This window comes from Sorex fumeus, unplaced genomic scaffold, assembly GCF_029834395.1.
Source record: "Sorex fumeus unplaced genomic scaffold, SorFum_2.1 ptg000047l, whole genome shotgun sequence".
NCBI classification, from domain to species: Eukaryota; Metazoa; Chordata; class Mammalia; order Eulipotyphla; family Soricidae; genus Sorex; species Sorex fumeus.
Window position 1 is genome coordinate 46,621,709 of NW_026606104.1, and position 19,838 is coordinate 46,641,546.

At 46.7% G+C, this 19,838-nt stretch overlaps 1 protein-coding gene across 1 annotated transcript; it reads left to right on the forward strand.

Moving 5' to 3' along the window:
* Nucleotides 1-9,489: 9,489 nt before the first annotated feature.
* Nucleotides 9,490-18,895, forward strand: LOC130031924 (TNF receptor-associated factor 6-like; the record flags this gene model as incomplete). The annotated part of the gene is made up of 2 exons (XM_056123487.1): nucleotides 9,490-10,377; nucleotides 18,875-18,895. Coding segments are annotated over 2 exons (909 nt in total), but the record flags the coding sequence as incomplete, so codon positions are not given.
* Nucleotides 18,896-19,838: the final 943 nt, after the last annotated feature.

Genomic DNA, 19,838 nt, shown 5'->3' on the forward strand with positions numbered 1-19,838 from the left:
AGGAGAAAACACACACACAAGTAGATAGCTCCAAAACAGAGTGCTCTTGGGGCCAGAGTGGTACAGTGGGTAGGTACTTGCCTTGTATGCAGCCAATCCAGGCTCAATCCCCAGCATCCCATATGGTCCCTCCAAAGTCCAGGAGTGATCTCTGAGCACCTAGCCAGGAGTAAGTCCTGAGCACTGCAGGTTGTGGCCCAACAGCCAACCAACCAAACAAAGCATTCTGTTTCTGTTTTCTTCAGAACCCTCAAGGTATCACCCCTTTTACCCACACCTTTTCTTCAATCCATTCCTGCTTGCTTGGCAAGAGATTCTGTGATTAGAACAGAATCTGAAACACAGAATCAATCTGCCTGCTCATGTCTCCAATTAGACCCAGGATCTGGGGTGATGAATGTCCTGTCTCCTAATGTCCATCGTCTACTAAATGAATGGATACAGTGGATACTTAAGAAGATGGGATGGGAGAGACTCAATAGTCAATCCAAGCTTGTGTGTTTAGAGAATGTGGATGAGCCGAAAAGGTGTTTCATCTTAGGAAGCCAACGGAGGACTGAGGACAGGGCTGCCAAGAGACCCCCTCTGCAGATGAGAGAAGGTAGGTCTGAGGACTAGTGTGGTCTCTGCAGGGAGTAGCTTCATCACCCAGCCACCAACTCTTGGCAGTAGTTGTTATCAGGAGAAAATAATCTACTTGTGTGGGACCAGTGCATTCTACATGGCATTACTCACCATACTTCTCTAAGCCCTCCCAGGGCACAATCCCTGGGTGTCTTAGTTAAGACTGCACATGCTGGGCCCCGAGACAGCTCCAAGGGCAGCACATCTGTTCTGCATACAGGAGCTTTAGGCGATCAGGTGGTCTCAGGGAACAAAGGCACCTATCCCTGCAGCAGCCTGGAGAGTGCCCCTACATCCATCAGATAGCGTCTTAACAAAATGATTGCAGGGACTAGAGCAATAGCACAGCAGACAGGGATCTAGCCTTGCACATAGCCTACCCAAGTTCTGTCCCTGGCACCTGAGCCAACCAGGAGTGATCCCCCAGCCAGAGGCAATACTTAATCCCTGAATACAGCTAGGCGTGGCTCAAAAATAACAATAACAACAAAAAATGAAAAGATTAAACACTGGATAATTACCATGCCTAACCATTCAAGTGGTAGCTGTCTTTGGTGTTTTTAATTTTTAAATATTTGTAAATAACATTACTCCACAATACAATTTTGCTGATTCTCTTTCCCCCAAAATGAGTTATCTGAATAATGTTTTTGTTTTTCTTTGGGGATGGGGGGAACAAAAAAACCCAGCTGTGCTCAGGACTTACTCTTAGTTCTGTGTTCAGAGATTACTCTGGGGTGATGTTCAAGGGACCGCATGTGGTGCCCGGGGTCAAACCATTGTCTGCCAATACCTTACCCACTGTACTATCTCTCTAGCTTCAAGAAATTTAAATAATTTCAAAGATGTATGACAGTATCTTTGTCTATACCTTGTTACATTATAGTCTTTGGGGGGGTAGAAAAAGATCAGCTTGGCAGGAGAATAATTACAAATACTAGGCTGGCAGCATTAATTGCCATTAACATTGCACATACATTAGGAAATAAGTAGGAAGAAAGCGAAATGTACCCCAACCAAACAAATCTTACTTCAAAGTTATATTATACCCTTGTTAAAATAAGTTAAAATAAGAGGAAAAGTGGGGGCTGTTATTGAACATATGATAGTCATTATTGACTGGTTGGTGAAGATGATCTAAGCTCATCCAGGAAGTTAATGAGTGTGATAATGGAAAATGTCCTTTATTGGGCAAGAGTCCTAGCAAAATAACTGTCAGAATATTTATAGAGAACTAAACATTGACACAAAGTAATATTACACATTAAGAAATAAGACAACACTAAAATTGTAGATGTGGTAAATATCACGCTAAATAAAATAAATGTTAGACATTATGCAATATATTTTAGACACAACTCCAAGAATAGTCCTGGTACTGTACATAAGTATTTTAGATCTATTGATTTTCAAAATGCATGTTTATAGTGATTTTGTTAACAGGAAGTTTTCATATTCTTAGTGGAGTACTGAGAAAAAAAAGAACTGAATCTAAATCCCCAAAAATAAATTAAAAAAAAAATATTGGAGAGAGACTCTGAATCACCACTAGGTGTGATCTGAAAAACTAAAACAAACAAACAAAGACCAAAGAGGGGAAGTAATATCATGCAACAAAAGGCATAGAAAACTAATGTAGGGACTAGAAAGATAGTACAGCGGCTAAGGCACTTGCCTTGCATGTGGCTGACCCAGGTTCAATCCTCTGCACCCCATATGGTTCCCCCATAGTCAAAGCTTACTCTTCACACAGAGGGCACTTCTGGTGGTGCTGGGAGACTATTTGCAGTGCTGGAAGTTGAAGCAGGATAGGCCTCATGTAAGGCAAGTGGTAACTTCTATACTATCTCTCTGACCACTGACCTAAGGGATTTTTTTTAATCAATATTCTTAATTTTGTTTTTTTGGGTCACATCTAGCTGTGTTTAGGGCTTTGCCTCTGACTTTGTGTTCAGGGATCTCTCCCAGCAGTGTTTCAGGGACTATATGTGGTGCCTGGGATCAAACCAGGGCATCAGGGTTGACTGCATGCCAGGCAAGCACCTTAACTTCTGTAATATCTCTCTAGCCTGTTTATTTGTTTTCAATATTTCTTTCGCCATACCCAGCCAATACTCAGTGCTTACTGATCTTTGTGCTCAGGGATCACTCCTGGTGGGCTCTGGAGGCCATCGGGAGTTCTAGGGCTTGAACCCAGGCCAGCTGCATTTGAGGGAAGTGCCCTTCCTGTTCATTGTACTACCTCTCCAGCCCCAGAATCCTAATTTTTAAAATGCTCTGGCTTTATCACGTACATTAAATCTTGGTTTCTATATATTTTATGAGCCTATGTGAACATCATTTCATATATTAGCTCTGAGTAAGTATGGGGGTAAGGGTGGTGGTGGACCACACCTGACAGTGCTGAAGGCTTACTCCTGGCCCTTCTCCCAGGGATCACTCCTGGTGGGGTTCAGAGAGCCATAGTGGGTACTGGAGAGCGAACTCAGATTGACCGCATGTAAAGCAAGTGCCCTACCCACTGTACTGTCTTTCTGGCCCCTGAGCAAACACATAGAAAAGTTGAAATCTGAGCCTGAAACACTGCTCAGCGGGCAAGAGTCCAGGCTGTGCCTGCAGGAATCCAAATTTGATCCCAAGTCTTACGAATTTCCCCAGGCACCAGCAGGAACAACTTATGAATACTGAGCCTGGAGGATTCCCTGAGCATTGCTGGGTGTAGCCCTGAAACAAAGGAGTCAAAACGTGATATTTTTGTACTTAAAAATCTATTTCTTGGAGCCAGAGAGATAGTATGGCATAGTAAGGCATTTGCCTGGTAGACGCCCAACCCAAGTTTAATTCCTGGCATCCAATAAGTCTCTTGAGCTCCTCCAGGAGTGAACTGAGCACAGAGCCAGGAGTAATTCCTGAGCACTTCCAGGTATGGCCCCAAATTTACCCCTCAAAAAAAAATTTTTTTAAGAACAAATGAGGAGCTGGAGCTATAGCACAGCAGGTAGGGCATTTGCCTTACATGCGGCCGACCCGGGTTCGATTCTCAGCATCCCATAAGGTCCCTCAAGCACTGCCAGGAGTAATTTCTGAGAGTAACCTCTGTGCATAGCCGGGTGTGACCCAAAAGAAAAAAGAAAAAAAGAAAGAAAGAAAGAAAGAAAGAAAGAAAGAAAGAAAGAAGGGGGGAAAGGAGGAAAATAAGAAATCACAGTTTAACTTGGAATGTGGGTGATTCCAGTAATTCCTGAATGCCTGAACATTGCCGGGTGTGACCCTCCCCCCAAAATTAAAAGAACAAACAAATTCGGTGGCTGGAGCAATAGCACAGCAGGTAGGGCATTTGCCTTGCATGTGGCCGACCCAGGTTTGACTCCCAGCATCCCATATAGTCCCCCAAACACCGCCAGGAGTAATTTCTGAGTGCAGAGCCAGGAGTAACTGCTGTGCATCGCTGGGATGATGTAAAGAGAAAAAAATAAAAAAGAATAAACCGATTCATAAAATGTCTAACCAATGGATGAGCAACTTGTTCTAATTCTCCAAAACTGAGATCAGCAGAGCATAGATGAAGAGCCAGATTCTGAAGCAGCTTCCTGTTTGTGCAAGCTAAGATGACTCTAAAGGGCCGGAGTGATAGTACAGCGGGGAGGGTGTTTTTACCTTGCATGCAGCGACCAGGGTTAGATCCCCAGCATCCCATATGGTCCCCTGAGCACTGTCAGAAATGATTCCTGAGTGCAGAGGCAGGAGTAAACCCTGAGCATTGTCTACTGTGACCCAAAGGCAAAAAAAAAACAAAAACAAAACTCTAAAGTCTTTGTTTAATATTTTTAGTGAAATAAAAATATTTGGGAAAAAAATGAAAGAGAAGAGGCAAAGAGGAAAGAAAGAAAGAAAGAAAGAAAGAAAGAAAGAAAGAAAGAAAGAAAGAGAGGGCTGAAGCGATAGCACAGTGGGTAGGGCGTTTTCCTTGCACGCGGCCAACCCGGGTTCAATTCCCAGCATCCCATATGGTCCCCTGAGCACTACCAGGATTAATTCCTGAGTGCAGAGCCAGGAGTAACCTCTGTGCATAGCCGGGTGTGACCCAAAAATAAAAAAAAGAAAGAGATAGAAAAAAAGAAAGAAAGAAAGAAAGAAAGAAAGAAAGAAAGAAAGAAAGAAGGGGGAAAAGGGAAGAAAATAAGAAATCACAGGTTAACTTGGAATGTGGATGATTCCAAAGTGAAATATCCAGTTCCAGCTTTTTTTGCAGGGACAGGGTGGGTGGGGGAGGGTTGGGTCACACCCAGTGGTGCTCAGGACATACTTCTGTAGTCAGGCACTATTCTTGGCGGTACTCATATAGGGTGCAGGGGATAGAACTGGGGTCAGCCACGTGCAAGGCAAGCACCCTACCCGCTGTGCTACTTCTCCAACTCCCTCAACATTTTTAAATGGTTCCAAACTATCAAAATAAAACTTTTCCTTTTTATTTTTTTCCTTTTTGGGTCACACCTGGCGATGCACAAGGGTTACTCCTGGCTCTGCACTCAGAAATCACCCCTGTGGTGCTCAGGGGACCATATGGGATGCTGGGAATCAAACCCGGGTGGTTGGCCACATGCAAGGCAAACGCCCTACCCGCTGTGCTATTGCTCCAGCCCCAAAAGAATACTTTTCCTCCTTTTGGGCCACACCCAGCAGTGCCTGGAATCTGCTCATCTCCTGACAGTGCTCAGGTGATCACGTGGATCCAACCCACGTCTCCTGATTGTAGAGCATACCCTCAACCTGTTGATCCAAATAAAATGAAAAATGATATAAAATTCAAGTTTCTGGGGGCCAAAAAAATTACCACAGCAGGTGGGGCACTAGCCTTCCATGCAGCTGACCTGGGTCTAATCCCTGATACCACATCTGACTCTATGAGTCCCTCCAGGAGTGATCCCTGAGCACAGAGCCAGGAATAAGTACTGAGTGTGGTCCAAAAATCAAACCCCCTCACCCCCTCCAAAAAAAATGGGCTTATTCTTGTGAAGAATGAAGACTAGTATTTGGCACATAAAGGCCAAATAAAAAAAGATTTCTGAACTGGAGAGATGGTACAGTGGGTAAGGCACTTCCCTTGCACACAGACAATGGGTTCAATCCCTGGCATTGCATATGGTTCCCTGAGCCCCACAAGGTGTGTCCCAAAAAACAAACAAAGGTGAAGAAAGAAAAATATTCCTGGGTCAGGGAAAGGACAGTTCAGAGCACTGAGCAAGTGTGTGGGAGGCCTGCGTTGCCTACAGCACTTTAGGAACAACCCCCAAGCACGAGAGAGCTGGAGTAACACCTTCTCCCACCCCTAGCACCTGGGTTTGGCCCACAGACAAACAAACAACAGGATAGTCTTACTCCAAAGCTGGCACACAGCTAAACCTGCCACCCTCTTCCCTGGGCTTGGTTGGTTCTTTTGTCTCTGTTTCCTTTTCAGTCTGGGAGTTACCTCTATGGGCCCCCGGCACATACGTGGCATGCAGGAGACCCAGGTTCCATCTCTGCTCAGTTGTCTGGCCAATTTGCCTTTTACAAAACCCTTTCCCAGGGTCAGTTATAGTACAGCAGAGGCCCTAGCTGAGTTTGATCCCTGGCACCTCAGATGATCCCCTGAGCCCTTCCAGGAGGGATCCTTGAGGGTAGAATCAGGAGTAAGCCCTGAGCATCACCAGGTGTGGCCCCAAATCAAACAAAAATCTTATCCCACAGCTGCTATTCACTCTCCTCCACCTAGAGTCAAGAGGTGGAAGTCAGGCAGGAGTGGGACTGGGAGCTTGTTCAGATGTAGGGGAGCAGCCATGGGTAAAGTAAAGGTAAAAGGTAAAGGCCCTCTCGTTGATCATCGATTTGCTCGAGCGGGCCCAGTAACGTCTCCATTGGAGACTTTGTTGTTACTGTGTTTGGCATATCGAATACGTCAGGGGAGCTTGCCAGGCTCTGCCGTGCGGGCGAGATACTCTCGGTAGCTTGCTGGGCTCTCCGAGAGGGGCGGAGGAATCGAACTCGGGTCGGCCATGTTGGCTGCGTGCAAGGCAAACGCCCTACCCGCTGTGCTATCGCTCCATCCCAGCCATGGGTAGAATGAATATAAACATCACAGGTGTCCAAAAGTAAAGAAACTTGGGAAAGCTTCTCTCCTCTGGAGCTGGGAGGAGTTATGCTTCCACTTCCTGCTTACGAGTGTGTATTACCTTTTATTATTAGGCCTGCTCGAGCAAATTGATGAACAACGGGAGGACAGTGCTACAGTGCTATTGTTTTTATATAGTTATTTGTTTGAGGGCCCCACCTGACGAAGCTCAAGGCTTACTCCTAGCTCTGTCTGTGCTCAGGGATCACTCCTGGCATTCTATGGGGGATCACATAGAATGCCATGGCTCAAATTTGAGTTGGCCACATGCAAGGCAAGCACTCTACCTGATGTACTATCATTCCAGTCCCTATTATTCTTTCTTATTTAATTAAATTAATTAATTAATTAATTTTTGCTTTCAGGTCCCACCCGGTGGTGCACAGGGGTTACTTCTGGCTCATGCCCTCAGGAATTACTCGTGGCGGTGCTCGGGGGACCATATGGGATGCTGGGAATCGAACCCGGGTTAGCTGCATGCAAGGCAAACACCCTGCCCGCTGTGCTATCACTCCAGCCCCTATTCTTCTTTTTCTATTATTATTTTAATGGTGCTCAGAGCTTATTACTGGCTCTGTGCTAAAGGGTCACTCCTGATGGCACTCAGGGGACTATAGATTGTGCCAGGGGATTCAAACCAGGGTAGGAGGCATGTAAGCAAGCATCTACCTGCTATACAATCTCTCGGGTCCACATTTTACTTTTTTTTTTCCCTTTTTGAGTCACACCCCGCAATGCTTGGGTGTTACTCCTGGCTCATGCACTCTGGAATTACTCCTGGTGTGCTCAGAGGACCATATGGGATGCTGGAAATTGAACCTGGGTTGGCTGCGTGCAAGGCAAACACCCTACCCGCTGTGCTATCACTCCAGCCCCTCCACATATTACCGTTTAAAGCAAAAGCAAAAAAAAAAGCAAAAAAAAAAAAAAGATTTTTTTTCTTTTTGGATCACACCTGGCGATGCACAGCGGTTACTCCTGGCTCTGCACTCGGGAATCACTCCTGGCAGTGCTCAGGGGACCATATGAGATGCTGGGAATCAAACCCGGGTTGACCACTTGCAAGGCAAATTCCCTACTCATGTACTATTGCTCCAGCCCCAACAATATTAAAAAAAAAAGTAAAAAAATAAAAGGCCCTCCCGTTAATCATCGATTTGCTCGAGCGGGCCCAGTAACGTCTCCATTGGAGACTTTGTTGTTACTGTGTTTGGCATATCGAATACATCACGGGGAGCTTGCCAGGCTCTGCCGTGCGGGCGAGATACTCTCAGTAGCTTGCCGGGCTCTCCGAGAGGGGCGGAGGAATCGAACTCGGGTCGGCCATGTTGGCTGCATGCAAGGCAAACGCCCTACCACTGTGCTATCGCTCCAGCCCGCACAAAGTACTTTTTAAAAGTATATAAGTAAGTAAAGGCCCTCCCGTTGATCATCGATTTGCTCGAGCGGGCCCAGTAACGTCTCCATTGGAGACTTTGTTGTTACTGTGTCTGGCATATCGAATACTCTCGGTAGCTTGCTGGGCTCTCCGAGAGGGGCGGAGGAATCGAACTCGGGTCGGCCATGTTGGCTGCGTGCAGGGCAAATGCCCTACAGCTGTGCATTTTTAAAAATTTCTTCTGCCATTTTTGGGAAGTGGTGTTTAGGCCACACCCATTAGGAGCTGTCTTAGGAGCTGCTCCTCACTCTGTATTTGGGGGGAATCATATGAGGTGCTTGGTATCACACCAGAGGGTGGTCGCGAGCAAGGCAAGCCCCTTTGCCCCTGTACTCTCTCTTCCCTGTGCCCCGCAGCCCCTGCTTCTTTTGTTTTTAGACTACATCCAGCAGTGCTCTGGAGTTGCTTCTGACTCTATACTAACTCTAGGGTCACTCCAGTTATACTTGAGACATCTATGGTAATGTATCCAAAATCTTTTTTTGCGGGGCTGGAGCAATAGCACAGTGGGTGATTCCTGAGTGCATGAACCAGGAGTAACCCCTGTGCATCGCCGGGTATGACCTAGAAAGAAAAAAAACTATTGTTTTCAAAGTTGTCTTTTGGGGCTCATATTTTAATCTTGTGGTTTTTGTTTTGGTTTGGTTTGGAGGCTATACCTAGTGGTGCTCAGGGCTTACTCCTGTCTCTCTGTTCAGGGATTACTCTTGGCAGGGGTCAGGGGACCAACGGGGTGCCAGGAATCAAACCTGGGCCAGGTGCACAGAAGTCAAGTGCCCTTCTCATTGTGCTAGCCAGTAGGACACTTGCCTGGTATACAGTTAACCTGGGTTTGATCCCTGGCACCACATATGGTCCTCTGAGTAAGAACAACCCCTGAGCACTGCCAGGTGTAGACCCAAAACAAGATAAATAAATAAAACAAAAGTAGGAGGGTGGTAGGAGAGAACCCAGATTCTGAAGAGACAGGGACGTAAAAAACCTTGAGGAAAAAAGATGAACAGATGGTCTATTCCCCAGTGCACCCTGGACAGTTTCTCCGTTCACAGCTGTCCCCATCTGGGAGCCAGGCCTCACATAGGGGTGGAGTGGAGTAGTCACTTAGGACAGCTCAGGGAAGCCTTGGATTTACCATATCCCCTCTGTAAGTTGCTCATCCCTCCTTCCTTCATTCCTTTCTCTGCGAATTGACCCAGGTTGACTTCATGCCAGGTAAGTGCCCTATCTATTGTACTATCACTCCACTTCCTGTTTTGCTTTTTTTCTTGTCTTCTGTCTTGTGTCAATGGCATTTGAAGATAAAGAGATCCTTGATGAGAACTGTCCCTTAGCAAACGTCATGTGTGAATACTGCAATACCGTGCTCATCAGAGAACAGATGCCTAATCACTATGATCTAGATTGTCCTACAGCCCCAGTTCCGTGCACGTTCAGTACTTTTGGGTGCCCTGCAAAGATGCAGAGGAATCACTTGGCACGCCATCTTCAAGAGAACACCCAATTGCACATGAGGATGCTGGCCCAGGCTGTTCAGACTATGAGCCTTGCCTTAGCTCCCATACCCCAACCCAATATACATCCCTATGATCCTTCCAGTTCATCTCAGGTTTCCTCTGGGTGTCACCCAGAGGTCCAGAATTTCCAAGAAACCATTCAGCAGTTAGAGGGTCGCCTTGTAAGACAAGACCATCAAATCCGAGAGCTGACTGCTAAAATGGAAACTCAGAGCATGCACGTAAGTGAACTCAAACAAACTATTCGTGCCCTCGAGGACAAAATTACTGAAATAGAAGCACAGCAGTGCAATGGGATTTACATCTGGAAGATTGGTAACTTCGGGATGCACTTAAAATCTCAAGAAGAGGAGAAACCTGTTGTCATACACAGCCCAGGATTCTACACAGGCAAACCCGGGTACAAACTTTGCATGCGCCTGCACCTTCAGTTACCAACTGCTCAGCGCTGTGCAAACTATATATCTCTCTTTGTCCAAACAATGCAAGGAGACTATGACAGCCATCTCCCTTGGCCCTTACAAGGCACAATACGTCTTACAATTCTTGATCAGTCTGAAACACCTGTACGGCAGAATCATGAAGAAATAATGGATGCCAAACCAGAGCTGCTTGCCTTCCAGAGACCCACAATCCCCCGGAACCCAAAAGTCTCTGCCCCCGCGCCTGGGTGTTCCTTCCCGGAGTCCCTTGGAGGGGAGCGGGTTGAGCTTTCCTCCCCGCCCCGACCAGGGCTACAGCAGCCGAAGACCTCCAGGACCAGCCACCACCATGCTGAGACCACTCTCCGCACACATGAAGGTACTGGCAGAGGGACAAAGCCACGCGGGTTCCGGGGCCGAGACCTCCAAGCCTACTCGAATTGGAGTCGAGCATCTTCCACCCAGATCCTCCAAATTCCAGTAGGCGGGGCTCACACCCACCACCTGGCCCCCTGGCGCCGTGTAATCCCATCAGCGGCCAAGACTCAGAGACTATAAAATCCAGATCCCGGAACCGCGCGGCCGCATTTGCGGCCGCGCGACATCTTAACAAAACTTTTTTTATGACATCTTATTGTCTTATTCCTACTTTGGACAAACTTGCAGGCTATCGAATGTAGCCTGCCCACAGGGCAGAGTCTGGCAAACTCCCCGTGGCGTACCAAATATGCCAAATACCAGTAACAATGACGGGTCTCATTCTCCTAAATAGCCTTGAATATAATCTCAGGGCTAGGATGAAAGAGACGTTACTGGGGCCTGCTCGAGGCAATCGACGAATAACAGGATGATGAAATGAAATGAAATGAAAATTTTTGTTTTTGGGCCAGACCCAGTGGCTTGGAGCTGCTTCTGGGACAGTGCTAAGGGGCATTTCCAGTGGTGCACAGGAGCCCATGCGGTACCAGGACCTCATACATGCAACGCAAGTGCTCTACCATTGAGCTACATCTCTGGACCTTTGATCTGTTGTCATAATAAAAAATGGAGCAGAGAGAGGATTTCGGGGCCAAACTGCAATGAACTGGGGTTACTCCTGGTTTTGTGCTCGAGAGTGACCCCTCGTGGTAATTCAGGGACCACAAATTATGCCATGGATTTGAACCAAGGTCACAGTCAAATTATCCCAAGGCAAGTACATCCTGTACTATCTCCCTGTACCCGTAAGAGATTATTTAATCACTTAGGGAGAAAGTTTAAAGCGCTGCAGCACATGCTTTGCAGGCTGGAAGCCCTGATTCAATCCCCAGAACTATATGGTCCCCCCCACCAAGCACCACAGTGGATTAACCTAAAGCACAAATGGGTGTGCCCCCAAAAATGAAAAAAAAAATTAAAAAGGAGCGAGATTAATTCATGGGTGGGAGCTATCTCAGTAACAGAGCGGCATCCCTGGGACCTCTCCTAAAAAAAATTTTTTTTTAAAAAGAGGATTGTTTTGTATATGCTCTTTTCTAAAAGTGTCTTCTAAAGATCTCAAGCTTTTGTTTGTTTAGGGGTCACACCCAGCAATGCTTATGGCTCTGCGCTCAGGAGGAATTACTCCTGATGGGGCTCTAGGGACTGTATAGGATGCCAGAATCAAACCCAGGTCAGCCGTGAGCAAGGCAAGCGTCCTAGCTGCTGTACTATCACTCCAGCCCCCTAAAGTTTTTTTGAGGTAAAACATGAAAGTGTGTGTGTGTATGTGTAATTTAGTCACCATAAAGGCCCTCCCGTTGTTCATCGATTTGCTCAAGCGGGCCCAGTAACGTCTCCATTGGAGACTTTGTTGTTACTGTGTCTGGCATATCGAATACATCACAGGGAGCTTGCCAGGCTCTGCCGTGCGGGCGAGATACTCTCGGTAGCTTGCCGGGCTCTCCGAGAGGGGCGGAGGAATCGAACTCGGGTCGGCCATGTTGGCTGCGTGCAAGGCAAACGCCCTACCGCTGTGCTATCGCTTAGTCACCATGAAATAATAAAATTATTCATGATTGGGTTTCAGGCATATAATGTTTCAACCCTAGTGTCTACTTCACTAGTGTCCCTTCACTAGTGTCTACTTCCCTCTACCTTTGCCCCCACCCCTCAAGATGAAAGTATTTTAAAACATAAAATTGGGGCAGGAGTGATAGTACAGTGGGTAGGACGTTTGCCTTGCATGCGGCCAACCCGGGTTCCATTCCTGGCATCCCCTATGGTCCCCTGAGCACCGCCAGGAGTAATTCCTGAGTGCAGAGCCAGGAGTAGTCCCCGAACATTGCTGGGTGTAACCCCCTCCCCGCACCAAAAAGAAACCATAAAATCAAAATTGAGGGTGTAAAGTGATAGTACAGCAGGAGGAATTTGCCTTGCATGTGGTCAAACCGGATTTGATCCCTGGTATCCCTTATGGTTACCCCAAGCACAGACAGGAGTGATCTCTGAGCACAGAATCAGGAGTAAGCCATGTGCAATGCCAGATGTAGCGAAAAAACAAAACAAAATGTAAATTCAGAGCTAGAAAGGTAGTACAGAGGTTAAGGTGCTTGCATTGCATGCAGTTGACCCTAGTTCAAATCCCTGACACCACATATAATCCCTAGGTATTGCCCTGAGCACAGTTGCAGAAGGCCTCAAAGCAAATAAAACAAAGACAGATCAAATGTTGAAGTAACCATCTGACTGGAGCATTCTTCTTCTTCTCCTATTTTTTTTTTAATTGACTATCTGTGAGATAGACCATTACAAAGCGGTTCATGATTGGGTTTCAGTCAGACAATAATCCAACACCCACCCCTGCATCAGTGTAAATTTCCCTCCCCCACCAACCTGCCTCTGTGGCAGGCACTTTTCTTCTTTCTCCCTCTGGTTTTGTGCATTGTGGTTTGCAATACAGATACTAAGTAGTCATCGTGTTTGTTCAGGGCACTTAGTATTTTTTATCGGGATGGTAAGGCTGGAGTAGCTTATTTAACTGGGTGACAGCTTGGGGTGTGGATGGTGACTGCAAAGGCTTCTGGAAGTACAGAGAAGTGGGGGGAGGTAGCCCATTCTGACCCTGAGAAAGCCTGGAGATTTCAGTCACAAAACCCGCATACCTGAATTTTCAGTAGATTGTATCTAGTGAGGGCAGTTCTGAGACAGGGGAATCTGGCCAGGGGTATGGTGGCAATTCTGAATTGTGGGAGTAAGCAGCTATTGGGGGCTCTGCTTGGGTTGGCATCAGGCTGACCCACTCCCCTCTGGTTTACCCTGGTCTGCTCAGCCTTGTACAGGTCCGAGATTAACTGCAGCGTTTCATTTTTTCTTTTTTTTTTCTTTTCTTTTTTTTTTTTTTTTTTTTTTTTTTTTGCTTTTTGGGTCACACCCGGTGATACACAGGGGTTACTCCTGGCTTCACACTCAGGAATTACTCCTGACAGTGCTCAGGGAACCATATGGGATGCTGGGAATAGAACCCAGGTCAGTTGCATGCGAGGCAAATGCCCTACCCGCTGTGCTATCGCTCCAGCCCCACAGGTTTTCATCTCTTTTGAGATTTATTTATGAGTCTCTGAAGCAAGGCTGATAAATAAGCTTGTAAAGCAGAGCTGGATGTGGTTTGTGGGCATGGCTCCCACATACCTAAATTTTGGCAGTTTAGTTTCTTAGGAAACTTGGTCCCAAGTTGCTGGGGTCCGACCAGAGGCACAGAGGTAATTTTGTGGTATCAGGAAGCCTGAAGGCACCATCAGGCTGCTGATGCACGAGCCCCACAGATACAGGTTGACCTGCTAGTGGCACCATACCCCCTGATTGGAATGTTTCTACTTCTCTCACTGCAGCCAGGTAACTGCAGCACACACTGCAGAGAGACGGGGCAGGGCAGGAATCTCACACATAGAGCAGCAGTTCCTATGTTCAGCAGCAGTTCAAGCCAAGGAGGAAAGTCCCCCACAAAATGTTCTGCCCCACCACCCTCACAGGGGCTTGTGTTAATTCATTTTATAGCTAGTGTAACAATTCTAAGGACTTGGCATGCAAGGCTGGTGCCTAGGCTGTCTGCTTTGCTTAAGGAAGTCGTTGATGTTCATAAGAGTGAAAGAAACATGTAAGGGATCAAAAATATTGGGGCTAGGGGCTGAAGACATAGTACAGCAGGAGGGGTGCTTGCCTTACATATGGCTGATCTAGGTTTGGTCCCTGGCACCCCATATGGTCTCCCAAGCCTGCCAGGAATGATCCCTGAGTGCAGAGCCAGAAATTAGCCTTGAACACAAATGGGTGTTGACCCAAAACAAAGACAAAACAAACAAACAAATAACATAGATATGGCTAGAGCCACAGTCCAGCAGGTAGGGTGCTTGCGTTGCATGCGCCTTGCATGGGGTTGACCTGGGTTTGATCCCCAGTCCCCCATGTGATGCCCCAAATCCTGCCAGCAATGATTCCTGAGTGCAGAGTCAGGATTAATCCCTGAGCACCTCCAAGTGTGTCCCAAACATCCCCCACCCAAAAAAAAAAAAGTTTGGAGTACATGCTTTGCATGTGGGAGCCCCAAATTTCAATCCCCAGCGCTTCATGATTCCCCAAGCACTGCCAATAGTGATCCCAAGTGGTAACCAGGAGTGACCCCAAAATGAAAAACAGAAACAAAAAACAAATCAAAAACAAAATAGTCCTAGCTGGGAGGACGGAAGGACAGGAGAACACCGAGTGCTTAGGCTGGAACCAGACAGACCACAGGTTGCAGACTTGACTCCCCGAGGGCTGACCTCAATTTCCTTTCTGGTACAGTTGCACCAGGCCCTGTTCCACATGCCCCAATACACACAAATCCACTGCATCCTGACCAGACCTCTTGAGAAAGGTGCTATTATTATCTTCCTTTTGTGGAGTAACTTCAGGTTAGAAAGTTCCTAAGAACACAGAGGTAGTTAAAGACGTAGTTGAAATTTTGGGGGAGAAGCAGATCTCCCCAGCGGCACTTGGGGGCCTCCCACCCCCTTCCTGGGCAATGGGGCCTGGCTGGCAGGGCACGGCTAGAGAGTGCGGAGCCATTGGCAGATGGAACTGCAGAGCCTCATGGTGGTTAGGGCTTGCGCTCTACCCCTGGGAGCTATCTCTGTGGCCCCAGAGTTGAAACCTGCACCCAAGCTACCTGACGTCCCTCAGCTCTATTGCCTGCCTTGAGAAGGCATATTTGCTTCCCAGTTTCTGCTTCTCTGAGGGTTCAAAGAGCTGGAGGTGCAAACACTCAAGTGCTTGTCCCATGCTGGGGCTTAGTAAACTCAGTAAACGTGAGACCATCCCCAGGATTGGTCTCTGCAGTCTTCAGGTGAAATCCTGACGCTGTCATAGTCCTCATGTGCCCAAAAGCCAGAGTGATTCACAATGGAACAAAAGGATAGGGAGGAGGGGGTTCGGATCAACAGTATAGCAGGCAGGGTGTCTGCCTTGTACACAGCCGACCTGGGTTTGATCCCTGGCATCCCTGGCATCCCTCGAGCACCACCAAGAGTGATTCCTGAGTGCATAGCCAGGAGTAACCCCTGAGCCTCACTGGGTGTGGCCCCACACAAAAAATGGAGGGGGACCATGCAAGTTCAATCGTGGCCTTGCAAGTTCAATCCTGGGTTCAGTCCCACCATGCCTCTGCCCCTCAAAAGAAAAGGAAAGGAAAAAAAGAAATAAAAAGAAAGTTATCATTCTAGCTTGTGCTCATTATAACATTTCAATCAAAGTGAAAAAACCAGAGCAATAATACAGAGAATAAGGCATTTGCCTTGCATGTGCTTGACCCATGTTCGACCCCCAGCCAGCATATAGTCCCTCAGGCACCACCAGGAGTGATCCCTGAGCACAGAGCCAGGAGTAATCCTTTTTTTTTTTAATTATGGCTTTAGAAAATAATAATGTTTATTTTCTTTTTTTATATATTCTTTAATTTAAAATTTTTACTAGTGAAACACCATGAGGTACAGTTGTAGACTTAGAAATTTTTGTGCTTGGGTTTCAGTTATACAATGATCGAGTATGAATCCCTCCACCAGTGCCCATTCTCCACCACCACTGATCCCAGTATCCCTCCCACCCCCCAACCCCCCATCCCACCCTGCCTCTGTGGCAGGGCATCTCCTTTTGTTCTCTGTCCTTTTGGGTGCTATGGTTTGCAAAAGAGGCATTGAGTGGCAATCATGTTCAGTCTGTAGTCTACTCTCATCACGCATCTCCCATCCTGAGAGGATCCTCCCAACACCCTTTATTTGGTGCTCCCTTCTCTATCTGAGCTGCCTTTTCCCCTAGCATATGCGGCTGGCCTCCAAGTCATGGAGTGAAACTCCTGGTAATTATCTGGGTTATTCTTGGGGTTAGTCTCCTGTTTTGTTACTTTATATTCCCCAGATGAATGCAATCTTTCTATGTCTGTCCCTCTCTTTCTGACTCATTTCACTTAGCATGATACTTTCCATGTAGTACCACTTGTATGGGCTGGAGCAATAGCACAGCTGGTAGGGCGTTTGCCTTGCAAGCGGTCAACATGGCCGACTCGAGTTCGATTCCTCCACCCCTCTCGGAGAGCCCAGCAAGCTACCAAGAGTATCTTGCCCACATGCCAAAGCCTGGCAAGCTACCCATGACTTATTCAATATGCCAAACACAGTAACAATTGTCACAATGGAGATGTTACTGGGCCCACTCGAGCAAATTGATGAACAACGGGAGGACATTGACAGTGACCACTTGTATGTAAATTTCATGACTTCATCTTTTCTAACAGCTGCATGGTACTGCCAGGAATAATCCTTGAGCCCCAATGGGTGTGGTCCAAATTTTTTGAAAAGTCACAACAAAAAAGTCATAATCCCCAGCATCTCAGATAGTACCCTAAGCACTGCCTTGGGCATCACTGGGTGTGATCCCAAAACCAAAACATAAAAATAAATAGGATAACACAGTGGGTAGGGTGTTTGCCTTGCAGGCAGCCAACCCAGGTTCGACTCCGCCCCTCTTGGAGAGGCCGGCAAGCTTCTGACAGTATCTTGCCCACATGGCAGAGCCTGGCAAGCTACCGTGATGTATTCGAAATGCCAAAAACAGTAACAAGTCTCATAATTTGTTGTGAGACATTACTGGTGCCCGCTTGAGCAAATTGATGAACAACGGGAGGACAGTGCTACAGTGCTACAAAAAGAAGTCAACTCATAGTCATTGTGGAAAGCAGTATTATAGACTTAAAATAAAAGCAGAACCTAGAACCTAAGCAATCCTACTTTTGGGCAAATGTCCAAGGAAAAGGAAAAGGAAATTTGGAAAAGATATTTCTACTCTCATCTTCATTGCAGCATTATTTGCAATAGCCAAATATCTGCTGACAAATGAACCCAGAAGGAAGATGTGGTATATACAAAGTAGAATGTTACTTGGCCACAAGAGAAGGAAAACCTGTATTTGCAACAATATAGAGGAGATTGGAGGGTATTATGATCAGTGGAAAAGAGAGACAGAAAAAACAAATACTGTAGTATCCCATCTCTATGTACAGTCTGGTAGGGAGATAGGACAGGGGTGGTGTGGGGTATCATTTCAAATTCGGGGCAACCAGTAGAACTGTGGTGTCTCTGGGACTGCGGCCAGGGGAGGAAATGGGGATATGAGGTAGAAGTTAATAAAGTTGCAACAAAGTTTACAAAGTTGCAGTTACAGAAATGAACAGATCTGGAGTTCTAACCATAAGTGCAGACCTGGCAACTGTCCCTAGGAGGTCTATATTTTTGCTGGAAATGTGGGCAGGAGAGACAGTACAGGGTTAACAATTGTCTTGTGTGCAGCCAACCCTAGTTTGATCCCTGGCACTGCCTGTGGTGTCCCCCTAGCACCACCAGGAATGAGTTCTGAGCCAACTCAGGATTAAGCCCTAGCATTCCCCGCCCCACCCCCCAAATACTGTAAATGTGTTTTGAGTAGATGTCGGAGAAACTCATGAACACAAACAGTAACTGTTTGAGATGATATGTCAATTTGCTTGCCTGCTGTCATAATTTCACCTTGCATTTCTCACAGCCAGGGATATAATGTGAGAAATGCTGTCGGGCAATTTCATCATTCTTGGAACATCACAAACCTGGATGGCGCAGCCAACACCATACCTGGACTGGGCTGTATGGTGTACATCAGAGAGGCTGACAGTGCAATAGATTTCATTCTTTACTGATTGGAGCTTTAGGGGCATCTTTTTTTGTTTCTTTCTTTTTTTTTTTTGGTAATTGTAATTCGGGCCACCCACACCCAGTGATACATAGATATTACTCTTACCTCGGCAATCCAGTAACCATATGGGGTGCTGGATCCTGAAATCAGATCAGGCTGCATAGAGTGCCCTGCCACTGTGCTCTCTCTCTAGTCTGCATTTTTCAATATAGAATCTCCGAAATAGAGGGCCAGGGTAATAGTACAGAAGGTAAGGCGCTTGCCTTGCCTGTGGCCAACCTGGATTTGATCCCCGCATTGTGGATCCCAGAGCCCTACCAGGAGTGATCCTTGAGCTCAGAGCCGGGAGTAAAACTTCAGCACTTCCAGTTGTGACTCCCTCTCCTCCTCCCCTCAAAAAAGGAATCTCTGAAATAGAATCCCTGCAGCAGAACAAATGTGAATGTAAAGTATATGCCTTCCATGAGAGTGAACTATTTATCAGATTTTACTCACTCTTCCACTCTTCCAGGTGCAGAGGATGCAGAAGTGAGCACAGATAGACTTCACATTATTGGGGGCATGGTGTGTGGGGTAAAATGAATAACTCAAGTGATTATCTTGCAGTCAAACTGCTCTGCAAAGGAGCAGTGCAGGAAGCCGAAGCAATAGCTCAATGGATAGGGCACTTGCCTTGCATGAGACCAACCAAGGTTCCATCCCCGGCACCCCAGATGGTCCTCGAAGCCATGCCAGGAGTAAGCCCTGAGCACTGATGGGTGTGGCTCAAAAACAAAACAAAACAAAACAAAAAAGAGTTGCCCATGCGGGAGCCAGAACATTTTTTCCAAACCGCAGGGCCGCTTATGCGGCCGCGTGACATCTCCTTATATATACAAAGTGATCGATGGAAAGTAAATCATCCAACGTTTCTCCCTGAAAATCAGGCTTAACTCTTTTGCAAACCACAACACACTCAAAAGGAGAGAGAGAACAAAGGGGAATGCCCTGCCACAGAGGCAGGGTGAGATGGGGGATATGGGGGGAGGGAGGGATACTGGGATCCGTGGTGGTGGGAAATGGGCACTGGTGGAGGGATGGGTATTTGAAATTAAAATAAATTTTAAAAAAAGAGTTCCCCACTTTCAAATCCTTTAATAATATGAGGATACACAAATATACATAAAGCTCCACCACCAATATAAAGTAGCACCAGCCCTTTCTAATTTTGTCAACCTTAAAGGTAAAGGCCCTCCCGTTGATCGTCGATTTGCTCGAGCGGGCCCAGTAACGTCTCCATTGGAGACTTTTTGTTGTTACTGTGTTTGGCATATCGAATACTCTCGGTAGCTTGCCGGGCTCTCCGAGAGGGGCGGAGGAATCGAACTCGGGTAGGCCATGTTGGCCGCTTGTAAGGCGTACGCCCTACCCGCTGTGCTATCGCTCCAGCCTTAAATGTGAAAAACTATTCTTTTGTCAGGCTTTTCATAATTCCA